This window comes from Cyphellophora europaea (genome assembly GCF_000365145.1).
Source record: "Cyphellophora europaea CBS 101466 unplaced genomic scaffold supercont1.2, whole genome shotgun sequence".
Taxonomy (NCBI): domain Eukaryota; kingdom Fungi; phylum Ascomycota; class Eurotiomycetes; order Chaetothyriales; family Cyphellophoraceae; genus Cyphellophora; species Cyphellophora europaea.
Window position 1 is genome coordinate 658,149 of NW_008481808.1, and position 16,555 is coordinate 674,703.

Below are 16,555 nucleotides of genomic sequence, written 5' to 3' on the forward strand. Positions count from 1 at the left end.
GGTTCAGCCTGTTTGCAGCAGCTATACTTAAGAGTGCACGCCTTATTCGCCAGTTTATCAATGCGAGATTCAAGTTGTTCGGATGCAAATAGCCGGCGCGGCGGCGAGGATCCTTGAGCGGGTCCGGAATTGGATGGGGTTCCAGAGAGTCGTCGACCACGGCAAATCCAAGGACATTATCAAGTATCTCGTCTGGCAGGCTGTTGAAAGTAGGACGAGCATTTAGCCCAGGATCGAGGACGGCCTGGGGTAAGTTCGAAATGTTGTTCATTGAGGCTGCAATCGATATCGATCAGTATACCTCACACCATTGGTCGCGTGTTTTACTCGGCAAAGTATCCAGTGCTAGCATCTGAACCTTTTTGGCATCCTGGGGACTTCGCTGTAACCATGCCAATCTTTCCAAAGCTTCCAAAATTGGTAGCTCTATTGTCTACCCTCGCCTTTGTCTGTCAATGCCGGTCGGGCAGGTATGAAGCCTGTGCATTGTTCCCTTAGCGTATACTACATACTAAGAAACAACCGATGTACAATGAAAGCTTTCAACCCAACTTGGAGGTCATGCAAAACGATTCAACCGAATACTTTGCTATTACAGCAACCAGAAATTGGGTACTTTCACCCCGTATGACCCAAGAACTGCTTATGTAGGTTGTTACTTATTTACGCTGCCCGTAGTAAAACTTCCCGCAATATGATGCCTGCCTAGACAATGCCTTCATCAAAATTCCCCGTGACCCATCCTCGAACGTATGAAGGATTTTGACATGCATCATCTTCCTCGGGCTGACCTGAAACTCCAGCTCCATGCTGAACATGGCTCCTAATATCGCTCTGTCCACCACCTCAGCCCAGTCCCTGGCCCACAGCGCAGGAGTTGGGAAACCGGGCCATGCCAGCACTGTACGCATACCGGCCCAATTTGGAAGCCAGTTCCTGATCTCGAGCGTCTGCCCCTTTTTGAGTGCCAACATTGCATCTTTGTGGGCGCTGAGCTGCGGGAGAACCTCGAGATGCTTCCAAGCCTCGAAGAAATGAGGAAACCATATGGTGACGGGATTGGTGAAGCATGACTGGAAGACCCGATCGAAGTCGGGCATTCGATACTGGCCAACTGCACCAGGCGGCTGGTATCGCAGAGTGTTCATATGGTCTGAATGGATGATAAGGTGTTGCATCCAATCGCGAACGTCTCTTGGTATTACTTGATCCAGGTTGTCGTTGTAGTTCTCGGGCGTTGGTCCGTCGTGGGTAAGCTGGCCATGTTTCACCGTGCTCATGATGGGGTGGTGCCAGGGACCATACGGACGTCTACACCGTCCAACTTCATCTCTTGTGGTGCGACTTACCGCCAGTAGACTTAGTCTCTTCGACTGGTGTCTCTGCTTATAGTGACGATCTCTTTGCCGGGCGTTGCCTTCCTCATACTGGACCCAGCGGACTGGGCAGGGGAGTGGAAAGATATCATGCTCATAGTTGGTCGTCATGAGGTAAACCTTTTTCTTCACCACCCACGGAAGGTCGTTGAAACCGGCGTTCCGAGGTGGACCTAGTCTTCGAACCGCTGCAGGAAGCCGAATTGCTCGTGAAGCCTGCACAGCTGGAGCAGCGTTGGCTGCTAAAGGAAGCCGGACTTGTGTAAGAAGCTGAGCAGCTCTCTTTTTGTTGAGACGGGCGGATTTGTGCGACGTCATGTTATACGATCGTAGAGCTACCCACTAGCGTAGATTGAATTGCAGTATCCAGAAGCTTGAAGCTACTCGGGACAAAAACACCAATCATTGAAGCTGAAGCAACACCTAAGTGGATCTTGCGAGAAGACATCTATATGCCGCATAGCCTTCTCACTGATTTATCTCGCGTATAATCGCTCCCCGAGAAAGCACGAAATCTTTCGCATAATGTTTCTTTGTATTTGTGCCAATTTTATGGCAGTGCCTTTTTGCAACACCCCTAAAAAAAGACCTAGTTGGCGTACGTGCTTATTTCGATGAAGCAGGCTGCTTGCTGTTAATCATTAGAGAAAACCACCCCATGGAGAATTCGTGGTTGGCAGTCGAGTGAGGCAATGTTGACAGAGAACTCTCGGAAGATAGGATTGTTGAGATTCACAACTGTCTCACGTGGCTGAGCTTCGACCAGGGCGGCCCTGCCATCCTGGGCTGCTAGTCTATTGTGTAGGGACCACAGTCAACTTAAATTGCTCTATAAGACACGATGATTGAGCTTTAAAGCTGTTGAATGGCTCCCAGAATCATGTTTTGCCGTCATACGCACGTTTGCAGATGGTGCTTGGCAATGGCGAGGCTGAACTCAGCAGGGGCAATGAGGCAAAATTGGAGAAGGTGCACGGCAACCACATCACTGGTGCACCGCACTTTACTGGAACGAGAGCTGACTTAGAAAAATATCATTCTGGACACTTCAATTTCTGGTGATCAGTTATCATATATGTGTGCTCTCAGCCAAAGTCTCAGCCGACCGCTTCGCGCCTAATGTCAGGCCCCTAGATTTCGATAAGCAACAAGCTCTGCATTCGGCTGCCCGGCGACCCTAAATATCTATCCCAAGGACGGCGTGAATCTTCGTTCGCACCTAGCAACAGCACTTTCACCCCCACCCCACGGCTCTTGCAACTCGTTGGGCCAGAGCTGTCAGACACGTGGATGATTTCCAAAGCCCGTGGCCAACATTTGCTCCCTCGTTCGCTTCTTAGCCTGCGCGCCTCCAGTCCGCTTGCCAGAGGAAACAAGCGCATCTTTCGTCTTGACAGACCAGCTCGTGCGCAGCGCAGCCAGCACCCGTAGCGTCAGCCCTGCGTCGGCAGACAAGATGCCATGCCAAGTCTCGTCCTTCGACATGACTTCCCAATTCTTGTCCGCGGCATTCGCAAGCCCGACGATGACGGCGTCCATGAGATCCGACTCGGCGAGGTCAGAGTTTACCACCTTCTGCACTTGCTTCAGTGTGATGGCTTCCTTGTTCGCTGCCCCGTTGAGGGTTTGGATGATTAGCTCCTGCAGCTGTGGCGTGCTGTCGTACGACAGTTTGTGGGCGAGAATGTAGGCTTGAATGCACTCGTCGACGGTCATATCGGCTGCAACGGTGCCGCCATACGCCCAGTTGACGAAGCACTCGAAGGCTTGGGGATCGTCGTTGGGAAGCAAGACTTGGTTGGTGTTGGCTTCGACGAAGTGGCCGGCGAGGCAACCGCGGAAGAACTCTGACTTCTCCGTGAGGAGGGATTTGTGGAGGTTGTGGACGCGCTGGTTCATGCCTTGGCCGACGATGACCTTGACGATGGCGCTTGAGCTGTGCCTGAGACTAATTAGCAATGATCCCACGGGGCGGGGTGCGACCTTGCTTACTCAGAGAACTTGGTCATCTCCGTTGGTAAAGCATTCATGGTTTCAGAAATGGAAAGCAGGATCCTTTGAGCTAATCAAATATTGGTGATTGGAATGAAGTCGCAGTAGAGATCAGGCGGAGACTGTGCGGCGGCGGGATTCTGTTATTCCTTGGCTTCAGACAACATGTGGTTCTGTCTCAGTGACAGTGTATGACTGACCCGCAGACTCTACGGTGAGCCTTCACTGAACAAGTCTCAGCATACGAAGATTGTGCGACATGAGCTGGCTGTAGAGAGATATCTCCGAGTAGTCACTGCCTTGACGATATCAGATGCTGTTTTCGTAACGCATGTATCATCGCGTCTCTAGGATGTGTCACGAAGGTGAGGCAAAGTCCGTCAAAGGGGTTCCCAACGTTGGGCCAAGGCCCGAGCTATATAGACCTATTAGAGGAAGCTGGGAGTTGACTTCCAACAGGATGACCACCCGAGCGGTCTATGAGGGAGTCCTGACATAAATCTAGCTGTTCAAATGTACTCAACCTTCTATGTCGTTGCTTGATTTTCCTCTTTGACGTTCTCATTGTGTGCTGACATCTTCGAGGCTCGCTTCGTGTCCATTCCGTACAGAATCAAGGTGGCAAACTCAGGGCGGTGTGGCTTTTGCGTTTGTGCGAAGAGGCGAGAGTGCCGGACATGGTGTTGATAGCAAGATGTCCGATAAGAAGAATCCTATTTCGAAGAAATGCTCAGCCGTACGTTGCAGAATAGTGATGGTGGTGGAGAGGCCAATGCGAGCAGTTTCTCGGACAATCAGGGTCCAAGCAAAAGCATCGGATGGCAGGTGCGGCGCAACAAAGCGGGCAAGATGATCGATCTGACCTGGAAGAAGGCAGCCTGTCGTCCATTCCTCCTCTGGGAGGGCTGAATACCGTAGACAGATAATATGTGGAATTAAGTACATGAATTCTATCTCTCCGACGCAGATCTATGTCTATGGAGTACAGACTTATGCCTTTCGTATTCACCGTCGGCCCGCACCCTGTCAAGGGCGGATACACTGGGAGTACCACGGGTTCAGAACGTTGCAGACGAGGCCAGGGTGACACGTCTTTGCGCCCGGCCAATCCTGGCCTCCGCACTGCTCCCAGATCGAAGCAGGTCGCGGACCTTGACCTGGAAGACATTGTGAATACCACGGGTTGAATTCTGTGCACACTAGACCTTCGTAGCAGCCCTTCGGCCCGGTCCAATTGTTACCAGCGCATTGTTCGTAGATGTAGCCAGCCTTGACGCCCGTTGCGGGGGGAGTGGTGGGCTGGGCAGGGGCCGTGGTAGACTGGGCAGGGGTTGTGGTAGCATGCGAGGTCAGAGTGTGGGCCGTACTGCTGGTACTGAGACGTGTCTGTAACGTCGTTGGCTGTGATGTGGAGGAGGTGGGGACCTGGCTTGCAGACGAGATCTTCGTTGAGGCCGACGACGCCGCAACGGAAGATTGTGGAGGGCCCGATGCGCCGTCCCAGACAGGTGGACCTGGAATGGTGTAACTTTGGAAGCCGTTATAGAGGTTGAAAAGTATACCTGGATCGTTCGCGCTGTAGGCTCCAGGCAGTGAGACCCCAGCAGGTAAGGTCTTGCTCCCAGACGACGTGACCTCGATCTGGACACATTCCATATAGAATTGCGCTCCCTTCGCAGAGAAGGCTTCGTGGAGAGCGATGATTTCAGCGCGTAGGAGGTATTTGCCGGGTGCGATATCGGGGATGGTGATGCCGTGTCTGCCTCCATTTGCCCTCAGCCTTTCGACAGCCCACTGCCCGTTATAGCCGTCTTCGTAAAGCTTCACCCATCCTCGACCGGCGGCGCCTTGATCAGTGTTTGCAATATAAACCAAAATAGGTCCTTTGTGAGAAGGGTCGATGATCTGGTCGCCCGCGGTTCGACTCTGATGTCGCCACTCGAACTCGAACTGTGCAACATGAGTCTGCATTCACTCGGAGGAGCCATATGATATTGCTTACCTTGTCACCGGCCTTCACTTGCAACGTCTTCGCCACAGGACCACTGTTCTTGTTGCAAGTCATGTCTGAAGACGTGACTTCTAAGACAGGTGAGTTATTGGGCGGAAATCGGATGTATCCATTGCGGGAATCGCCTTGGCCCTGGTCGACGCCGTTGATCCATGCGGCTTGGATGGTGGCGTGTGAGTATGCAAGTGCGGAAACCGAGGCAAGCACGAACAGCTGCGTGATTCTCATTTTCACTGTGCTTGAGAACAGGCAACATGAGAGACCTCGAGGTAAGTCTTTTAATACCATCGAGGCAACTCAAGAGAAGGATGACATTTTTTGCCTGGCCATTACCAGACGTCTGCCCTTGCAGCCCTTCCCAACAGTGGCCAGCCCTGGCCCATTCCAAAAGGTTGCAGTACGGCTGAGCCACGAGCGCGGCGAGCATATCCGACTACACGTGGAATCCATGTGCAGTGTTGAGATTATATGCCCTCCTCAAAACAGTGACAAAAGAAATAAGCGGAATGCTGGAATGCCAGGCGAAAAAAGGTGCGGATGCCAAGACATACACTTCAATCGGGCACGGGCCCAGGCCATGTTCATCGGAACCGCTGCACGTATCCGGTATTGCCGTTGGTTGACTGCCCGGGGCTGGCCCATCCTGTCAACCTCCAAGCCGATACCCGTTGCTTGGCCGATTGGTCACTCTCACCGAGCTCTGCTTCTCCTCGACGCTTCGTGAAGACTGGCCCTTTGTCTTAGCCGCCCAACTGACGGCCGTCTGCAGCGCCTGCTGGGACGTCTCATGGTCCAGAAGCTGCATCATCACATCGTAGTCAATGAGGTCGAAATTGTCAAGCCAGAGAAACTGGCGAAAGCAGTGCCTGACGTCAGACACGTCAAGACGGTAGGCCAGCTGAACAAATTCGACGGCGCAGTACCGTGTGTCATCTTGGTCAACTGCACAAACGATCCCCACCGCCAGAATCCAAAGATGCAAATATGAGTCCAGAGTCGAAGCCTTGAGCCTGTTGACGAGGCCGGTACCTCGGCCTGGTATCATCTTCAAGAAGCTTTTCGATGGCGCAAGCGAGCTGCCGTCCTTCGAGCCCATCATCGCTGCCGGAAGGTAGGATAGCCACATCAGCAAGGCAATGATGCAGCACTCCTTGACAGGAGTTCCGGGCATCTGCTCGAGCAACTGATATGTAAGCGACTCGCTCCACGCAACGATCTGCAGCAAATCGAAACGCATATGCTCCTCTGCTCCCTGGCGAAGCTTGAACTCTTCGGCAACGTTGCCACATGAAATGATGCTGCGCAATATACTGTTCATTCCGAGACCGAGCACATCACTGTAGTTCAAGAAGCCATGACCAACCGTCAGGTGCTCAGGAACTGGTGTTGGGATTGTGGTGGGTATAGGAAAGATGGGAGGCTTGAGTAATGAAGAGGCGCTGAATAAGTCGACATTGCGGCACAGTGCCTTGAGGTAGCCTGTCAAGTGTCTCTGGGCATTCAAACGCCTTAACGCCCGAAGATGTGTCCTGGTGCCTTCCAAATTGAAACAGTAGGTCTCGTAAGCAGCGAGAAACAGTATTGACAGGAGCAATTGCTCATTGCTGGCGCTTTCTCGGTCAAGTGAGGACCGGAGCTGACACAGTGCAGAAGCGGCGTGGCGTTCGGCAGTGGATACCGTACTATGCAGCGCAGTGACTCGCATGCCGATGGCAGCAAGAAATGCAGGAGCTACAAGCTTATCTCCCATCACTTGCTGAATCACCTGAGATGCCTCGGACTGTCTGACTCTCTGCACATCGTTGCCATTGGTAGCAGACTGGAAAGCCGTCTGAGCCCACGTCGTATGGAAGTAATGGAGTAGGTTAGCCGTATCGGCGTCTATCGTATAGCCCAGCGACGTGAACGGATCCAGGGACCCGAGCCTCACATCGAGACCTGGTGCTATGTCGATCTTAGTCAACATCATTGCCCTCGATATGGTATCGGATCGTGGGGTCGGTTGGCTATTCGACACGTTTCGCGCAGTGGTTAAGGCACGGTTGGCTGAAGCACTAGCGTTGGTAACATCATGCTGCATGTTAGACCGCTGACCGCTGGCAAAGATATGAGCAGGACGAAATGCACTAGACGGTAGGGTGTTTGTCTGTTCTGGCTCAGCGGTTGGGTGTAGTGTGATTTCCTCTCTAAGTTTGCTGGGCTTTTGCACAAATTAGTCAGATTGACCTGAATGCGAGGAGTGCCAGAGAATATCATACCGATAAATAATTGGGTCCTTCGTGCGGGTGCATATCGGAGGGTTCTGCTGTGGTGGTCGTTCCCTGTTGCTTTTTGTGCCATCTCCGCGCGATGTATGATCGTCTCGCAGCATCCACCAACTCAGCATCTCGTTTGGAATTGTGAGGGGGTTGATAGGGAATGAAGAATGTTTTTTCAACCGTGTCAGCGCCAATGCCACGACTGGACCTGTCAATATCGCTTTGCTTCCGCTTGCGCCGAGGAGATTTTGATGGGCCTGGCATGGTTCGTTTTCGAGATTGCTGTCCCGATCCCATGAAAATAGAAAATAGAAAATGCTTGTCTCGATGACCGATATATTCTTTACCCCGAAAGATAGACAAAGGCTCGACTGGCTGTCTCACATCGTACTGTTGGAAATCTGCTGGATTTCATTGGTACTAACCAAGTCGCTGCCAGTCAACCAACAAACATCGCACAGCAGGCTTCTGGAGCAGCATATGCGTCAACGAGCAGATCCTTCCGGCTTGGGATACAGTCAACCAACCACTATGTGATTACCAGAAGATATAGGGGCATATTGTTTTGCAGACCAGGCTGGTATGAGGTTGACCGCTTCTCACTCAAGCCGCCGCGGAGTCATTGCGGAGATTTCGGGAGCCAGGCTCCGCCCCTCCCTTCTTGTCCAATCGCAAGGCGCAGAATCAGTGCTCTCACTTCCCACTCAGGTACCAAGACTGCTCCTGAAGTGGCCGTTGTTTGACATGCATCCTGCACCAAGGAATACATTCTCGCCCATGTAGTTGATCTTGGTGGACAACCAGGGGCACCGTCCGTGCTCAACATTGAGAAGGTGCACGTGGTGACAGCAGGGAGAAACGGTGAGCCGATGCTGACCAGAACGTCCGGAGTGTCTGTACAATGGTTGGCGTGACCGTGCTTGTCGATTGCAGTTCTCGAACGCAGAGTCAGTATCTCGACGACGTGGCCTTCCGTCGAGACGGCATGGCGCACTGGGCGCCGGCATCGGTCCACAGCTAACTGTTGGACACGTAAATTCCAAAACCGGCCCATCCAGAGGTTTGCCGGACGGACTGATTGGGTGCTGTAGCAGCTGAGAGCGAACTTAGAGCCTGGACAGCATGGGAACCACATATCAGCGTTTCATTTTCATCCCATAACTAGGCTTCCGTTTCTCCGATCCATCAGATCGTTGCCTCTGCGTCTTCGCAAACCATTCTCGACCGGTTTGTTTTTGTCGTTGATGAACGGCTTGCGTGGCCAGTTCCGGGCTATGTCAATGTTTGACCTTGGATAGAATAGCTCGAGGAAGAGGAAAATAATGTAGTCGATGATGGCGCATAGGCAGAATAGCTTGCCTGCCCATACACCGCAGCCGTAATATCGCTTGAGACGGTCGATTAGTGCGTAGCTGTGCACCCCCGTTCGACCACGTGCACCACTCCAGGTGGCACGCGAATGATGCCCGTAGAATTCCTCCTCGCTGATGGCTCCAATGATCCCGTCATAGACACGCTCCGTCCGCTGAGCTACATCAGCCCATGAATACATTATTTTGACTTGGTCGTGGAAGCGCTCGGTTCTGACCTTGCCGGAACGTAGATCCATGATTGCTTTTCCCGTCGCTGCTACCAGATCGTCCTCTTCCGGTTTTGCGAATGTCGTCATGTGTGCCGGAAGTACTTCTGGTATACCACCAACGCGCGTGCATACAACATATAGACCACAACTGGCAGCCTCGACAATGACAGTTCCAAATGCTTCTGTGAGACTAGGATTCAGGTAGATATGTCCTCGAACCATGACATCTCGGACTTCTTCATGTCTGACCGGGCCAAGAAGCTCGACTTTGTCTTGCAAAACTCTTCTTTCTAGCATCTGCTCAAGATCGATCGCTTTCGGTCCAGAGCCTGCTATAATAAAGCGGACTTTGGGGTGAGCTGCCAAGATTCTGGGAATGGCGGCAATGAGAAGATCGGTGCCTTTGTTGTAGAAGAGACGAGATATGATAACAATGACGACCTCATCATTCGGACTTAAGCGTTTGGCAAGCGGTCGAGGCCTCATAGATCCACGATCCTGTCCTTTGGGCTGATGGAGAAGTGGCTGGAAATTCTCAGCGACCACGGCATTGGGAATGACCGACACCATCAATGGGTCGAGTGACGCTCGCAAAACGGTGTTCTCTTTGCAAGTATGGCTGACGCATATGACATGATCGACATCACTCATAGTAAACTTGAGGAGTTTATTCGTGAGAATGGACGCGGCATCGGCGAAGCCAAAGAGCGAATGATCCGTAAACACTGTCCGAAGACCCATAGTCCTGGCGTGCAGAATGCCTTCATGGCAGAAACTGCTTAAGCTAGCATGTCCGTGCACAATTTGGATCTCCTCCCGAATAAAGATGTTTCGGAAGATGGGAAAGCAAGAGAAGACTGTTGGCATAGTCGTCTCTCGGTAGATGACCAGAAACGGGACCTGGTACACCTTCAATCCATTCGTAAGATAGCGCACTCCTGTTCGTCCTTGATAGGCGTGGGTGATGACGACGACTTTGTGCCCTCGGTCTATCAACTTGGTTGACAGCTGGTAGATGTGGCTTTCGATTCCTCCTGGCTGGGGATAGAAGAAGTCACAGACCATCGCAATATTGTATGGCATCTCGACTCCGGGGGCGTATCACACCTGCTCGGTAACGGAATCTGATGCCTATGTGGACTCATTCCTGGTCGCGTGCTGTATGGCCATCACACTGATCGTATCGACGTTGCGAATTGAAGCTTCTTTGCGTTCCTACATCCTGGCCCCTGGAGGTGCTTTGGTAGGGGTCACCGAACAAGGTAATATAGGCGAGAAGACCCCCACAAGGCTGACTGCTTGCGCCCCAGGCGGTGTGTCGATCCCCGAGTTCTGCCAACTTCTCCGCAACTTTTTTCTGATCGAGGGAGTGAAACGTCTGCTCGCCGCAGGCACGATATGTCTTACAATGTCGCAATTCTACGCTCGCTATATACCAACAGCGTCAAAGCCGATAACATCTCGACATGATTCTCCCAAACTCGAGAAGCGGAAACGAACCCAGGACGAGCACTCTACCAAGAGCAAGAAACGGCTGAAGAACGACCGAGCAGATGAATCTCAAGCAGCAGGAGTGACGGCAGGAAGTGCCAAGTTGAAAATTCCCAAGGAGGCGAACTTCAAAGCCGCCGAAAATAAGGCAGCATTGGTTGAAGACAGCTCATTGGGCCTCAACACGAGTGAAGATGAATTAAAAGCTGCGAACGAGGAACTACACGAAGCTGTAGAGACGGAAGTCACAGGCTCGAGACCCAAGACCAAAGCTAAGAAGCGGAAGAACGAGCACCAGCACCCCGATGAAGCAGACGAGGAATACAACAAGAAGCATGGTGGTGTGCTATCTAAATTCAACAGAGCGCTGGCGGAGAGACCTGCTGTCCCGGATCCAGAAGATGAAGAGACTGCGAAGCAAGCAAACGAGCTGCACGGACTAGAGCCCATACCGCAACCAGAGGTGGTCGATGTACCAGTACAAAAGCCAACATATTCGGTCTTACCATCGTGGCAGTCGAACGCTGTCAGAGTCGTACACAGGCAGACGAAAAAGTTCTCAGACTTTACCATTGCTGCCTCAACAGTCGAGAACTTGAGAAAGCACGGGCTTGAGAAATCATTCCCGATACAGACTACGGTACTTCCGCTGCTGCTTGAAGGATCCGAGAAGCATGAGGGCGACGTATGTGTTTCTGCAGCAACCGGGTCGGGTAAGACCTTGGCGTACGTGTTGCCGATGATCGAGGATCTGAAAGAGTACTCCGACACAAAGTTACGCGGTGTGATAGTCGTACCAACGAGAGAGTTGGTCCAACAAGTGCGAAAAACCTGCGAAAGTTGTGCAGCGGGGACAAAATTGAAGATTGCTACCGCATCTGGGAACAAGACCTTGAAGGGCGAGCAAAACCTGGTAGTTGCGGAGGAAGAGGTCTACGACCCAGAAAGATGGGAGAGAGAACAGAGAGCGCCTGTAGACTGGAGCAGCTTTTCAGTGGCTGACTTCATTCAAGAAGCACGGGAGCGGCGACAGCCAAGCTCAATCCACTTCGTCAAGCAACTCGGGTCCAAAGTTGATATACTAATCACCACTCCCGGCAGACTCGTTGACCATCTACGCTCAACACCCGGCTTCAATCTGGACCATGTCAAATGGCTCGCCGTTGACGAGGCTGATCGTCTACTGAACGAAAGCTACCAAGAATGGATTGACGTCGTGGTGCCAGCGCTACGCTCACAAGCGGCAACTGCTGAACGCGACCGACTGCTCCGGCACATGCGAATGCAGGCACCTCCCCGAGATGTCAGGAAGGTACTGCTATCGGCCACCATGACAAGAGATATCTCTAAGCTCAACTCGATGGGCCTAGTCAATCCAAAGCTAGTGGTGCTTGGACATCCTCCTTCGCAGCCCAAGGAAGTTGTGTGTTCAGACAACGACGCCAATGGACCCCCTGTAGCTGCGGACGGTGCATTCCACCTCCCATCCTCACTTACAGAGTTCGTCATACCAATCAAGGATGGGTATGAAAAGCCTATGTACCTGCTGGAGCTATTGCAAAGCCGAATATTGCACAGTCTGCCGAAGACAGTCAATGCGAGTGACTCCAAACCCGAGGATGGGTCCGAGAGCTCGACTTCCGCCTCCGAGACCGACTCGTCCACGGACAGCGACACCGACACCGACACCGACAGTGATTCCGATTCTGATGATTCGGTGTCCTCCTCAAGCTCTGCAGAGCGTCGAGACAAAAAGTCCAGTCCGGCGATTGAGGCCAGCTCCCGAACCTCTGCAACCCGCGTTCTAATCTTCACACGCTCTACGGCCGCCACGCTCCGACTCTCACGCCTTCTGTCACTCTTATACCCTGAGATTGCGCCCCTCATCAGCACCCTCACCAAATCCACCGCTTCCTCCTCTTCCTCACGTCACGCCCTCTCCTCGTTTCGGTCCGGGCGGACCCCCGTCCTGATCGCTACGGACCGAGCGTCTCGCGGCCTGGACATCTCGGAATTGTCCCATGTCGTTAGCTACGATGTACCTAGTAGTGCGTTGACGTACGTGCACCGCGTAGGCAGGACTGCGCGGGCGGGTAAGGAGGGCACTGCGTGGACGATCGTGGAGCACCGGGAGGGGAGGTGGTTCTGGGGCGAGATCGGAGGCAAGGGCAGCGAGAATGCAATAGAAAGGGATGGGAAGGTGCAAAAGGTGCAGATGGAGGTGGATATGGAGGCTTGGAAGGAGATCTATGAGGATGCTTTGGCGAAGCTTGGTGATGAGGTCAAGGGAACCTGAAGGGCGACATGAACTATGAAATACGTTGAGATGGCGGCACGTCCGGATCATCATGATAGCTGCTTGCATGCGAAGACTCCCAACTGCTTTCAGGTCTTTTGATAACCTATTCTGTCGACTTGTCGCTGCATATGCCCGACCCCCCTATGTACAGTCCTCTAGGCTCATGCTCGTCCTTTTTTCGCAGACAGATCATCCATCGATTTACCATAGGCTGCTGATAACATGTCGCATTTGCTCTTGCCAACGTTCCGCACGCCACTCTCACCACTCGGAAATCGTGTCCCCCCTCAGCTTGCCCCTCATATCCCATTTGCCCTGCGTCAAAAGTCAGCCTTGTTGCCTCGATCGCCCACCCTGCGAGAAATGCAACTTTTCCACAGCTTCGCATAGAACGTCTGCTCCAAGAACACCGCAACCTTCAAGATCCCAAAAGGGTGAAACTTACATCAGTCCTGTAGAACACGGTCGCGAAGAGGCTGGGCACGAAGACGCCGTACATGAAGCCGACGAGTGCGACGCGTGGTGTCCAGCGGAAGTACTTCCATCGATTTTTCATGTGTTCTGGCGTAGCATGTTAGCAGGGCTTTCTCCCTACGTTTCCTTGGGTTCGAGTCGGGTGGACAGGCTGGAGTTAGCTGCGGCAAGTCATGTTCCTGTCGGGCTTGCGCGAACACTCAGGCAGCGACGAAGATACTGTTGCTGAGGCGCTTTCGAAGCCCTTGAGGGGTCGGAGGGAGGGTCGGGGCGGGTGGGAATGGGTGAGCTCTACCATTGTACTTCTGGATCGCAGGGTCCGTGCGGAAGGCTGTAGACACGGTTAGCTCTTGAATTCGCCATTGGGATACAGGCACACATACCATTAGGGCCCGCCATGGTCGCGATCGCAGGATGTCAAGCTATTGGTGATCGCGTGGACGTTGATTGCTGGGCTTTGGAGCTGGTCACCATATCGAGATGAGGTGCAGTTTGGGGTTCGGAGCGGAGGAACATCAGTGCCGGGTGCTGGCTTGGCGGGCAACGCCCAATCTTCAAGACAAGATTCCGGCTTCTTACCAATTTGCGTGAGCTTTGTCGAACTCGCCTCCCCCGATGCCAACCATGGCTGTCATTATCCGACTTGTTAAGTGCTACCTGGACTCACCAAGTTCCCTAAGGAAGATGGCCACGCTCGTGGGACCAAAAGTCACGCTGCGCTGATGTCAGTTCCCATTGACCTATTGCAACTGCACACCCTACGGACACATCGGGACTCTCGCTGAAGAAAGATCTTTGCTACAAGTTCCTCAAGTGCCCGGGAATTTGTGAATCTACTCCGCTTTTCTCTGAGATTGAATGGTTCCCGAAACATGGCTATAAAGTGCTAAACAGAAATATCCTATAGCTATTTCGCATGCTTCCCCTTTGGGTCTCATCAGAAGTGTGGTGGATCGCAAGCACCTGAACTTTGAAAGCTTTCATGCAGAAGAGCCCATAGTGGCTCATGATGGGAATCTGGACATGAGACGCAGAGTCTCACAGTATATGTGGTCTCGCGCAGACGCCGTCAAGGTTTCTTGGCGTACGTATCCGCCAGCAGTCGTATGGAGGTATGACGAAGGTAGCATTATTGCCATACTTGTGCCGACTTGAATCTTCCAATAACCTAACTAATACGTTCAATGACTTGAATGTCTAGAAAGGTAGTTTAGCGGCAGTCCCGAGATTAAGCTCAAACGTTGCATGTGTTGCTGATCTGCAAAAAGGGCTCATGCGCGTACCGAGGCATCTTCTCCCTCCTAGTCTTGTCGAGGTGTAAAACCAACGTCTGGGACGTGCGACTGCTATCGTCCTACACACCCTTCCAACACTCGGCATCATGACATCTCCTAGCACCGTACCTAAGATCACTTTGCATTGGTAAGGGTCCAGATTCATCAGCTTGACCACGTCTGACGTCTCACACCAGGCTCGAGGTTTCCAGATCGCATCGTATCTTGTGGCTTCTTGAAGAACTGCAGGTCAGCTTCTATGTACGAGCATCCCACAAGTCACTAACACAATATACAGATCCCTTATGAGCTCAAGACATACAAGCGGGGCAAAGACAAGCTTGCACCGCCCGAGCTCAAGAAGGTACATCCGCTAGGAAAGTCGCCCGTCATCACCATCGAGACTTCGAATTCAAATGAGCCACTAGTGCTGGCGGAATCTGCTGCTATCGTCGAATACTTATGTAAGTTGTGTTATTGAGTACATGTTTGGGATCTGTGGCTGATCCAGACGCATCCAGGTGACTATTATGGCAAGCACTTGGTGCCGAAACGGTACAAAGACGGCGAGGATGGTCGTGTCGGAGGTGAAACTGAGTCATGGCTGCGTTATCGCTTCTTCATGCATTATGCGGAGGGATCGATCATGCCTTACATGGTATTCTCGCTAGTCATCCAAGGCAAGCAACCTTCGAATGGGCCGTGCAGCGATTTGTGCTTACTGAGATTCCAGGAATCAGGAATGCGCCTGTCCCTTTCTTCATTCGACCAGTCACCAACAGTGTGGCCAACAGAGTGAGCTCTCTCTTCCTCGAGCCGAACTTCAAAACGCACTATGCATTTCTCGAGGAACAGCTGAAGTCCTCGCCCGACAGTGGCGAGTATCTGTGTGGAAAGCACATCACTGCAGCTGACATCCTCATGTCCTTTCCATTGGAGGCTGGACAGAGTCGTTCCGGCATGTCGCGAGAACAGTGTCCGTTGATGTGGGCTTATGTCGACCGGTTGCACGAACGAGAGGCGTACAAGCGGTCCATCAAGAAGATTGAAGACATCGAAGGTAGCTTTAAGAGTAATCTGTGAGAGCGGAGATCAATTACAGGATCGCCACAGCTCCTCCAATAGATCAATGTCGCAGCGATGCGCCCAAATAATGACGACAGTCAGCAGCTTGTTCGAGAGCAATTTGGCGTGTGCTGGCAGGGGCATCACTAAGATCGAATATCCGTCCCTGTAACCCTGCTACATCTCCAAGGTCACCAATGTGCTGACTGCGTCTATGTACGGAGTACCATCGGTACCGGTTAGTATGATGAATATATCAGCCGTACAGTCGGCAAAGGGCCAAAATGTTCAGCTCTGGGTTTGTTGTAGTACGTTTGTGTCGGGGAGCGAGAGGGGTTTGGGGGCCAAAGGCCATGATAGGGCCATCCAATTCGAATTCCCCAAGCCGTGGCAACATAGATGGATGAACACATGGTTCCTACGCGGCTATCGCCTTCGCTATAAGACGACTGTCTTTTGCTGTTGATGAGTAGTTCGTCTGCAGCAGCAACACGAATGCCGCCGCCTCCTACCAACACAAACTCATCACTCGGAATCACTCTGCCAAGGCCCTCTCTTTCGAATAGGCCACCAGGCGAACAACCAGGCCCAGACGTGGCCAGGCCGCCCCAGCTCGAGCTTAGAGCTTTGAAGTAGTTAAGTTGTGGTCACATCACTGGCATACACGTTGCCTTGTTAGCTCCCAGGGTTTGTCGACAGACGGGCTGCCGCCTCCGCCGCCTAGCCTGGAGTC

General features: G+C 52.5%; 8 protein-coding genes across 8 annotated transcripts; 2 read left to right on the forward strand and 6 right to left on the reverse strand.

Moving 5' to 3' along the window:
- Positions 1 to 659: 659 nt before the first annotated feature.
- HMPREF1541_01729 (uncharacterized protein) lies at positions 660 to 1,694 on the reverse strand (the record flags this gene model as incomplete). The annotated part of the gene is made up of 1 exon (XM_008716086.1): positions 660 to 1,694. One exon carries the CDS (start codon positions 1,692 to 1,694, stop codon positions 660 to 662), a length of 1,035 nt encoding a protein of 344 aa, XP_008714308.1.
- Positions 1,695 to 2,654: 960 nt separating this feature from the next.
- Positions 2,655 to 3,406, reverse strand: HMPREF1541_01730 (uncharacterized protein; the record flags this gene model as incomplete). Its single annotated transcript, XM_008716087.1, has 2 exons — positions 2,655 to 3,318; positions 3,369 to 3,406. 2 exons carry the CDS (start codon positions 3,404 to 3,406, stop codon positions 2,655 to 2,657), a joined length of 702 nt encoding a protein of 233 aa, XP_008714309.1.
- A 988-nt stretch (positions 3,407 to 4,394) lies between these two features.
- Positions 4,395 to 5,607, reverse strand: HMPREF1541_01731 (uncharacterized protein; the record flags this gene model as incomplete). Its single annotated transcript, XM_008716088.1, has 2 exons — positions 4,395 to 5,318; positions 5,371 to 5,607. The coding sequence occupies 2 exons, from the start codon at positions 5,605 to 5,607 to the stop codon at positions 4,395 to 4,397; spliced, it is 1,161 nt and encodes a 386-aa protein (XP_008714310.1).
- A 418-nt stretch (positions 5,608 to 6,025) lies between these two features.
- On the reverse strand, positions 6,026 to 7,345 carry HMPREF1541_01732 (uncharacterized protein; the record flags this gene model as incomplete). The annotated part of the gene is made up of 1 exon (XM_008716089.1): positions 6,026 to 7,345. One exon carries the CDS (start codon positions 7,343 to 7,345, stop codon positions 6,026 to 6,028), a length of 1,320 nt encoding a protein of 439 aa, XP_008714311.1.
- A 1,442-nt stretch (positions 7,346 to 8,787) lies between these two features.
- Positions 8,788 to 10,302, reverse strand: HMPREF1541_01733 (uncharacterized protein; the record flags this gene model as incomplete). Its single annotated transcript, XM_008716090.1, has 1 exon — positions 8,788 to 10,302. The coding sequence occupies one exon, from the start codon at positions 10,300 to 10,302 to the stop codon at positions 8,788 to 8,790; it is 1,515 nt and encodes a 504-aa protein (XP_008714312.1).
- A 325-nt stretch (positions 10,303 to 10,627) lies between these two features.
- HMPREF1541_01734 (uncharacterized protein) lies at positions 10,628 to 13,006 on the forward strand (the record flags this gene model as incomplete). Its single annotated transcript, XM_008716091.1, has 1 exon — positions 10,628 to 13,006. The coding sequence occupies one exon, from the start codon at positions 10,628 to 10,630 to the stop codon at positions 13,004 to 13,006; it is 2,379 nt and encodes a 792-aa protein (XP_008714313.1).
- Positions 13,007 to 13,270: 264 nt separating this feature from the next.
- HMPREF1541_01735 (uncharacterized protein) lies at positions 13,271 to 13,882 on the reverse strand (the record flags this gene model as incomplete). The annotated part of the gene is made up of 4 exons (XM_008716092.1): positions 13,271 to 13,324; positions 13,455 to 13,570; positions 13,704 to 13,814; positions 13,867 to 13,882. 4 exons carry the CDS (start codon positions 13,880 to 13,882, stop codon positions 13,271 to 13,273), a joined length of 297 nt encoding a protein of 98 aa, XP_008714314.1.
- A 982-nt stretch (positions 13,883 to 14,864) lies between these two features.
- Positions 14,865 to 15,840, forward strand: HMPREF1541_01736 (uncharacterized protein; the record flags this gene model as incomplete). Its single annotated transcript, XM_008716093.1, has 5 exons — positions 14,865 to 14,905; positions 14,955 to 15,006; positions 15,056 to 15,221; positions 15,279 to 15,427; positions 15,484 to 15,840. 5 exons carry the CDS (start codon positions 14,865 to 14,867, stop codon positions 15,838 to 15,840), a joined length of 765 nt encoding a protein of 254 aa, XP_008714315.1.
- Between the last annotated feature and the right edge of the window lie 715 nt (positions 15,841 to 16,555).